Source organism: Mercenaria mercenaria, chromosome 14 (genome assembly GCF_021730395.1).
Source record: "Mercenaria mercenaria strain notata chromosome 14, MADL_Memer_1, whole genome shotgun sequence".
In the NCBI taxonomy this organism is placed as follows: domain Eukaryota; kingdom Metazoa; phylum Mollusca; class Bivalvia; order Venerida; family Veneridae; genus Mercenaria; species Mercenaria mercenaria.
Window position 1 is genome coordinate 1,181,142 of NC_069374.1, and position 9,017 is coordinate 1,190,158.

A 9,017-nucleotide genomic window follows, 5' to 3' on the forward strand; every position below is an offset into this window, starting at 1 on the left:
TAACCTTACTCAAATGAAAGGATTAATTTAAGTTTGGCAAACAGTATATGGAAGCATAAATTTCAAAAGATTAGTGTGCCAAATTATAATGAAGTATTATCATCATCTATTAAGCATAAAGCCAAGTGAAAAATTCTATACCTCACACACTAGCATCTTCTTATTATATTAAATGTAACCAGCTACTGATCAATTTTACTACCAGAAATAAGCTATTTTAGATACTTAGATATTGTGAGATATTGTGAAAAGAATTAAAATGGCAAACAGACATGAAGATGGTATTATATATATAAAACCTCAATATCTAATATCCTGTCTACCTTCACTCTTGCGTTTTTCACCTCTGCCAGGAAGTTCTCTGTACCCACCAGTACTTTGCTCAAAAGCTTTTTGTTTCAACTTCTTTTTCACTGACTGAGATTCTGCAGTCTATAATTAATCAAGAATTAGTACATTCACGACCTGTACATAAAGAAAATATTTGGAAGAGTTAAAATGTGGTTCTATCTACAGGTAGCCTTTATTCACATGGTCAAATACACAATGGTCTTAAAATAAGAAAATGATAGTTCCGTGTGGTAACTGTCCACATGTAGTCTTGGAAACAAGTCTGACAAAATATCCTATTGTCAAATATATCTCCAGATAAAATCAGAACATGTACCAATATTTTAAATAAATATTATTCTGTAAGTTAAAATAACTATATTACTATAAACATATTGATTCTATGCATTATAGACTGTTCCAACTGTCTAACCTTTAGCCTGCTGTCGTCAAGTGGTTTTGCCTTTGCGGCCAGCGCAGACCAACATCAGCCTGCACATCAGATTCTGTGCAGGCTGATCATGGTCTACACTGTTTGCTATTCAGCCAGTAAATTTTCAATGTACACCCCTTTGAATAATAAATGGTACTGCCCCAATAGAATGATAGACAAGTCCATTTTAGAAATATAGCGGGGTTAAGCAATACTATTTTAGTCTAAAAAGGGTTTCTTTCATTATATGAAGGGATAGTAAACAAAATAGATTCTATATTTTACTCTATTCTTTCCTATAGCTTTTATCAAAATGGCAATTTTCAAGAACAATCACTACAACTGGACTTTCTTCAAATATATCAATAAATATACATTTTGACTTTAAGCCATCAGGCCGAAACTTCAATCAAATAGTGTGGAAAAAAAGAGATCTAAATAGAAAGCAGGAAATTTCATTAAGATTTTGTCTTTTATTCCTAGAACAACATATAAACTGTTTACAATTCAAAATTAATCACTCTTGCAGACCATCTAAATGAGATAAAAATTACATGCAAAAGAAAAAAGTACTAACAATGTTGTTACAGAAAATGGGAATCTAACATTAACCTTTAGCCTGCTAGCGGCAAGTGATTATGCTTTTGCAAACAGTGCAGACCATGGTCAGCCTGCACATCCATGCAGGCTGATCATGGTCTGAACTGTTCACTATTCAGTTAGGAAATTTTCAGTGAACACCATTTTGAATAATAAATGGTATTGCCCAAATTGAATGATGGACCGTTCCATTTTAGAAATTTTGCAGGATAAAGGTAAATTACATTAGAGAAGCACATACCAAAATTTCTTCTTCATCTTCTGTACTCTCTATGTTCTTTTCTTTCTGAAAACAATAAATCAGTGTGAAATAATATCTGTTTATCTGTTTCAATTCTTCAAGAAAATTCAACATGAACTTAAATGAAAGGTAATTGGAAATAAAACATCCAAGGTACCTAAAGATATTTTCCACAAAATTATTCACATTTTTCACATGTGTGAACATGTATGACAGCTTAAGGGGAATTTTATGATATACTGTTCTACAGTGCAGAACAGTGCTCTACATGAGAGCTTAAGTGGAATTTTAGACTTTCCAAATGCTGTCTAAATTAGTTTAATGGGAAAGGGGGATCCTTTATTCCAAAGCAGTCTAAATGAGGGCTTAATATGAATTTCAGACTTTCCAAAGGGGATCCTTTACTCCAAAGCAGTCTAAATGAGGGCTTAATAGGAATTTCAGACTTTCCAAAGGGGATTGTTTATTCTGTAGCAGTCTAAATGAGGGCTTAATAGGAATTTCAGACTTTACAAAGGGGACTGTTTATTCTGTAGCAGTCTAAACGAGGGCTTAATAGGAATTTCAGACTTTCCAAAGGGGATTGTTTATTCTAAAGCGGTCTAAATGAGGGTTTAATGGGAATTTCAGACTTTCCAGGGGATTCTAAAGTCGGATTTTACACAGTGATGCTCACTTAATACTATTTCCTTTCAATAAACAAACAATACTGTCATTCTGCAGAATTTTTGTGTGTCTAATATCCAAATTCATTACATACTTCCTTATATAAATATTAACTCTATAGTTTGTGATACATGTAGTTTAAAACAACATTTTGCTGGACTTGATAGAAAAAAGTATGAACATTCTTTTGTGATATCAGATCTTAGTTTTGACTGACTGGCAAGCATTTAATAAATGTATATTATGCAAGGTTTCATAAAATCAGTTGCATTCTCAACAAAATCAAGCATACAGAGTTCTTACCGAAAAGTCTAAATTTTGTAATCCAAATGTTCCTACATACAGAATCTATTTACATTTTTGAGACCAGCCTGTCTAACTCTGTGGGTCTGAAGAGTTCTGAAATAGACAATACGTATGTCAACATTTACCATTCAGGCAAATCATTTAATAACAATAGACAAAACAATTCTCAACACTGTAGATTCGGTAATATTCATAATGATTATATTTTCACTAATTTTCACAACAAAAATGCCACTAATGAATTGAAATATTTGTGAATATGGATCTGAATCATGTCCTAAAACACAAACAATCATGTTCTGTGAATTTTAACCCTACCCTACTAAATTTCTATATTGAATTTGGCCATCCTTCAATTTGGACAGTACCATTAACTGTGAAAAGGGGTGCTTACCAAAAAAATATTGACTGAATGGCGAACAGTGCAGATCATGATCAGACTGCACAGATGATCATGATCTACACTGGTCGCAAAGGCTGAATCAATCATGTCCAGCATGATAAGGGTTAAATACCGCAACTACATGTATATCTGTCTTCTTCAAAATCACTAAATAAAGCTTACACAAAAATTACCCGACCTAATTTAACCTTTAACCTGTTAAATTTCTAAATTGGACTGGTCCATTATTCAATCTGGGCAATACCATAGGGGTGTTCACTGAAAATGTACTGACTGAATAGTAAACAGTGCACACCATGATCAGCCTGCACGTCCGTGCAGGCCGATCTTGGTCTGCACTGGTCGCAAAGGCAGAATCACTTGCCACAAGCAGGCTAAATGTTAAAGGCAATGTAAGTTTCTTATTTTAATACAAGTTTTTCCTACAGGCACAGTTACCAATATGAAGTTTACAACAGAATTACTGTACTAATCCATTTCTGTTATATTTTGTTAAAATATGTAAGATCCATTTGTGTTACATTTTGTTAATCATACATAAGATCCATTTCTATGATACAGTCAAACTGTTAGACTGGCTCCCATCCCTATGTTTGTTCTTATTTACATATATACAAGTTCATTCATTAAGAGGGAAGTAACTCCAGCAGGTTATTTCTACATCGACATTTTTTATTGCCCCTGGCTCCGAACGTATGGTTCAGCCATCAGATAAAATGTGCTATTTTAGAGGCTTAAGATTTTCTAATTTTGCTTGCAGTATTTATATAAAAAATAACCATGCAGCCAGGGAGCCAGGCTATCAAACTGTATTCACTCAAACTTGACAGGACCTTCAAATTTTTTTCCAGTTATCAACAGCCTGAGCTACAGAACTATATACATTATACAGGGATTTTACTGGGACCTGATGATGAGTTTGAGCAAAGTGTGGTGCTTGAGTGAACAAAGTTCGACTGTATTTTGTCAACAAATACAGTATATGGAATAAATTTTAACTACACATACAAAGGTTAGGTACAGAAATTGTATCAAACACAAGTTTAAACATCTCTTAATCTAATGTAGCCCAAGATTTTGGGATTAATGCCATTGTATGGAAGTTGTTGCTACATTTGAATTAAGATATTTAGACACAAGCCATACCACTGAGATTTTTCTCTGAACATCTGCAACTGAAACTAATGTAGCGATTTGCCAGGTCCTAAAGTGAGATTTAATTTTTAGTCTTAAAAAACTATGGAAATTCAACATAAAACCTAGAGCTGCTTTTGAGAAAAGCACATGTCTCCCACAACTGCCTAATCATCTGAGTAGTAAGTCTGTCTTTATATACTGTTTACTCACAGAAAATATACCTTTGATAGTTTTGGAGTAAGTGTCGGACTAAGCGGTTTATCGGTTAAGTGTTGGAGTAAGTGGCCTAACGGTAATTCTAGGGCCATAATTCTGAAGTGCCTTGGCCGACTTGGCTAGTTATCGAACTTGGCCAAGGACTTATTGGCAAACACATTTTGTTCAAGTCTGGTGAAGTTCAGATGAGAAATATTCGACTTAGAGTACGGACAAGGTTTGTGAAAGACAGACAGACACACAGACAGGAGTAAATCAATATGTCTCCCACCACACAGTGGTGTGGGAGCCATAATAAGTTGTGTCTAAGGTGGCATGATCTAAATGTAGATTTATAACATGATAACTTACTTATAGATACCAGTAATAAGGTCAGAGTGTACAATATTGAGTGAGGTATCTGGCTCAGCAGCATCCTCCCCATGAATGGCCAACTTCATCTTCTGGTACTGATCATGTACCAATGAAAGTTGCTGCAAAATACATGACATGTCTTCACAAATCTTCAGAAATAGAAGGTCACTACTCCTTGTTGTGATCTCTGATTTTAAAGAAAGTTCTTCAGAAATGAATAGTATTGTTCACTGCGGGGAATCACATGACCAAAACAAGTCTCTAAACCAAAATATATTTATGAATAATGTTGAATAACATTGAAGTAACTTTTGCTGTAAATCTAAAATATTGCCTACCATACAACAACATAGATGTATCCTAAAACTACATATATTTCAATCACAGTCACTTTCTGATTACCTGGAACACTTCAAGAAACTGAGACTTCTTATTTTCCTTAGTGTTTGTAATTACAGGATATCTATCATTATTGTCAACTACATAATAATTTAACAGCTTACATTAGTCATTTGTTAGGCTATGTTTAAATTTCATATCTTACTCTGATAGGAAATTTATTCATGTTCTTCAAAATATAACTTTTACTTTTATTTTGATCATATGATTCCCCACAGTGATTGTTGAAATTCAAATATCTTGTAGCTTTTTTTTCTCGTTACTATATATTTGTACTGTGTATCATAACATGTTCAAAAGCAACATAATGTGATTCAACTAAACAACAGTTTCTTGGTCTTGAATGTAAAGTGTATAACGTTTAGTAGCTATACAACAGCTCTCTTTAAGACCGTGATTGAAAAGATTGTCTTAATCTTATTACTGACAGGAAAGGGCCATAAATCTACAAAACTTTACAGAAACATACGTTTAAAGAGGAGCTAGAGAATATTTCATCCAGCATACTGGTTTCTTCTTTCATACTGTCTGGAATGATTTTGTTGTCGTCACTTCCTCTCTGTTTAAGACTGACCTGAAAACAAATAGTGACAAGTGAAAAACTATAAACTTCAAATGAAAATGGTCTTTTTCACATTTGATTATGGAAATGGGTTTTTTAATCATCCTTAAATATGTTGACTTCTCTTCATTTACATGAACAGAGCTTTCGTCCTTCATAACTTGGACCTGCAGAAAATTAGATTTTCCTAAAATAAACAAAAAAGCAAATTTCTTTCAGGAAATAAGATGGTAATATGTCACTGCTTTTGTGTAAAACTATCAATCTTTAACAGTTAACACCATTTTTAACTCAGTTAGGAAGAAAGACAACATTTAATGCAATTTAAGCTATACTTTCACCAAATTATTGGTCATAAGGTACTCTAAATATTTTTCTCTAGAGCTGTGACAAAGATCATTTCCTAACTAGATAAAATATATAGTCCTAAACAATCTGTTCAAACTAATAACTTCATTAATTTAAATTAAAAGCAATTTTCATAACGTCTCAAAAACAAATGACTGCTGATTAAAGAAGTCTACTGTTTATATCAAACAATTCATTATGGCACATGCAAACAAGTATGACATCATTTCACTTTGATAATCACCGCACCTTTGATATGTCGGCATCACGGCTTTCTGGTTAGGCAATATTTTTCTCACTTCGACTTACCAAGTTCACAATGAACTTGAATGTTATTGACGGGACTGAAAATCCATTTTGACACATCTCGGTAAGTCAAATTTTGACGTAACTGAAGTTGAATTACATGCATAAAGAAGGAAATTTGACGGGACTTGAAACTTTCTTCGACTTAAGTGGAATTTTGAGGTAAGCGAGTTTGAGATACTGAGTTTCGACTGTATTTTAACAGAATTAACAACTGATCAAATTTAGCAAATCGAACAAAATAATGCAACCAGTTACATGTATCGAATCGTTTCTCATTACAGAGCTGGTGCAGCCCAAAATTATTATCAATAAAAGCGCATGGCAAAATTACGCAATTTTTTGCATGTCCGCATGCATTTATTGTATAATGTGCATAATATACTGACTAAAGGTTAGGGTTAGTATCAAGATGGTTACAAAATAAATACATTTAAGATATTTTTGTTCAAGTTTAGTTAATCCTGTAAAACAGACCATTATATACCGAAGTCTGTAATAAATTACAGGTACACCAGCTCTGTTTTTAGTCACAGCCTACATGCATTTGGAGTCTAGTATTTCTTATATATGTCTTATAAAGGTGCAACAGCCAAAGTTATAGCACTATGCAGACTTAAGAAGCATAAACATGCAAGAAATCTTGGAATCAATGATTATAACATTTTTTTTTCATAAAACAGTTAACTGAAGACAAGATCTGAAACATATTTAATGAAAATATTTACTAACCTTTACTTTTGGCAGAACCAGCTGATAATGATACAGTCCATAGAGGAGATAAAGTGCTCCGGCCCGCACAAGGAACGATGACGGTGGTAACCAGAATTGTGTGGCAATGTGGAAGCATTGCTCTACAACCTGAAACATATTTCATATATAAAATGAATAAATAGGCAGATCCACTTGCTGAACAAGAGACTAAAAGCTCCACATATACATGTTTTTTTTTAAAGACTTCCTGTTTCAAGAAACAATTTCCTTGACCTGTCAGTGACCTTGACCCTCGTGACCATTAACAACATGGGTGAAAATTGGAAAAAGTGAAAATACTGAGAAAAATATCTGGGGGTGAGGGGGCTGATGAGACTCCCAGTGGGTCCAGGGGGGCAGAGGCCCCAAGAAGCTCCTGAAATAATGCAATTACAAAGTACCGTACAAAGCTTTTCCTGGTAAGTAGAGTCCTCTATATTTCAGTTTTGGAGACTTCTGCAAACATAAATTCAAGACCTTATTCTTCAAAAATTAATTTGTAATTTTATTATTTCCACATTTATAATTTCACAATATACAATGTGATTACATCCAAAATCTTATCATTGTTATTGTTTGTTGCCGCACTAGTATTCAGTGATAAGATCTGTCCTTTAAATTTTTTCTTTTGGCAATGCTATGTGTGTTTACATAATAGTGGTCTTGTCAAGAGCAGGTTTATCCTCATCTAACTGTTATGTGAAGTCCAGCAGCTCTGCATGGGGCTAATGGAAATGGCAGTGTCCACTTAGGAAAGCTATGGTTATGGCGTGTTGTTTAGCCACCCTGTCTTGCATAGATTCAGTGTTCTTGGTAACTTTAGAAGAACATGGCAAAACCTGAAAGTAAACGAATGGACCAATTATTTAATGATATACAACATAATATACAATGCCGCCACAAAAGACATAGTCCCAAATTCATCAACGACCATATATATTTTTTTTTCTAAAAAAATTGGGCATGGGTTCCCCGCACAAACTGGCTTCATTGGTTTAAACTGACACTTTGCTGCTGGACTCGTAAGTTAAGGACAAGTTAAACTAATATTTACTCAGTATTAACAGAGCAGTCCCAGCAAGCTACAGTCTATACAGCCGGTAAAGTAAGGAGAAGACAAAAGCAAGAAAGAGGATGGGGGTCACATCCATGCCAAAATTGCCTGAATTAACTGAAGAATACAGTAATAAGTATAAAGTTTAGGTAAAACACTGTTAATGACTGTGTTTCAGTCTTTTTGGTATGTTGAATACCCATTTTTTTATTTGAATTTGAGGCATACTTGTTATGGATGCTTGTAAGAACCTCTTCCATATAGATTAAGCATTTATAAACAGATAATGTAAAATCATCTCACCTCATTCCCCGTTTTCACAACTTGAGTGTTTTTCTGGTGTTTGGCATCCTCGCAGTGAAGTTTGAGGCCTTTCTTTCCATTGGATTTGTAATAAATTGTTTTCATAGAAAGTACAGTATGCAACACAACAAATATGTCTATAAGACCATTTCAACCCCTCAGAATCTAACTCGGACAACTGCCATTGCCGTTTAATTTTGTTCTTGCCTTGTTGCTAAAGCTCCTTGATGTTTTAACCTGTTGGCAGAAACTTTATAATGGTCAGATCAGTTTATTTCTTCAATTATTGTGAACATTCGAAATTTCTTTCTCCGACTTGCAGTAATGAACAGGCTTTTGTTTGTCGTAAAAGGAGGTCATAAAGTATCATGTGTGCAGAAATGATTGTTAACCGTCAGTTACAAACGGTTACACCAGGAAATTTCGAATAGCTTCTTCAGTCTTATCTGCGGAAATAACCCATCTACAGTCTATTTTTGGATGAATAATAGCCAGCGTTTGGTTATTTTCAGCTATCGAATAGTGTTACATGTACGGTATTCCTAACGGAAAAGGACGATCAAATTGTTGCAATCAGCGCAATTTTTAGCATCCTGGAAAATATGA

The 9,017-nt window shown here is 34.1% G+C and overlaps 1 protein-coding gene across 1 annotated transcript; it reads right to left on the reverse strand.

Moving 5' to 3' along the window:
• Positions 1 to 281: 281 nt before the first annotated feature.
• On the reverse strand, positions 282 to 8,516 carry LOC123530783 (snRNA-activating protein complex subunit 1-like). Its single transcript, XM_053523974.1, has 7 exons — positions 8,412 to 8,516; positions 7,034 to 7,162; positions 5,555 to 5,659; positions 4,684 to 4,805; positions 2,627 to 2,669; positions 1,605 to 1,649; positions 282 to 432 (listed from the first exon to the last, which is right to left on the reverse strand). The coding sequence occupies exons 1-7, from the start codon at positions 8,514 to 8,516 to the stop codon at positions 301 to 303; spliced, it is 681 nt and encodes a 226-aa protein (XP_053379949.1). The 3' UTR covers positions 282 to 300.
• Between the last annotated feature and the right edge of the window lie 501 nt (positions 8,517 to 9,017).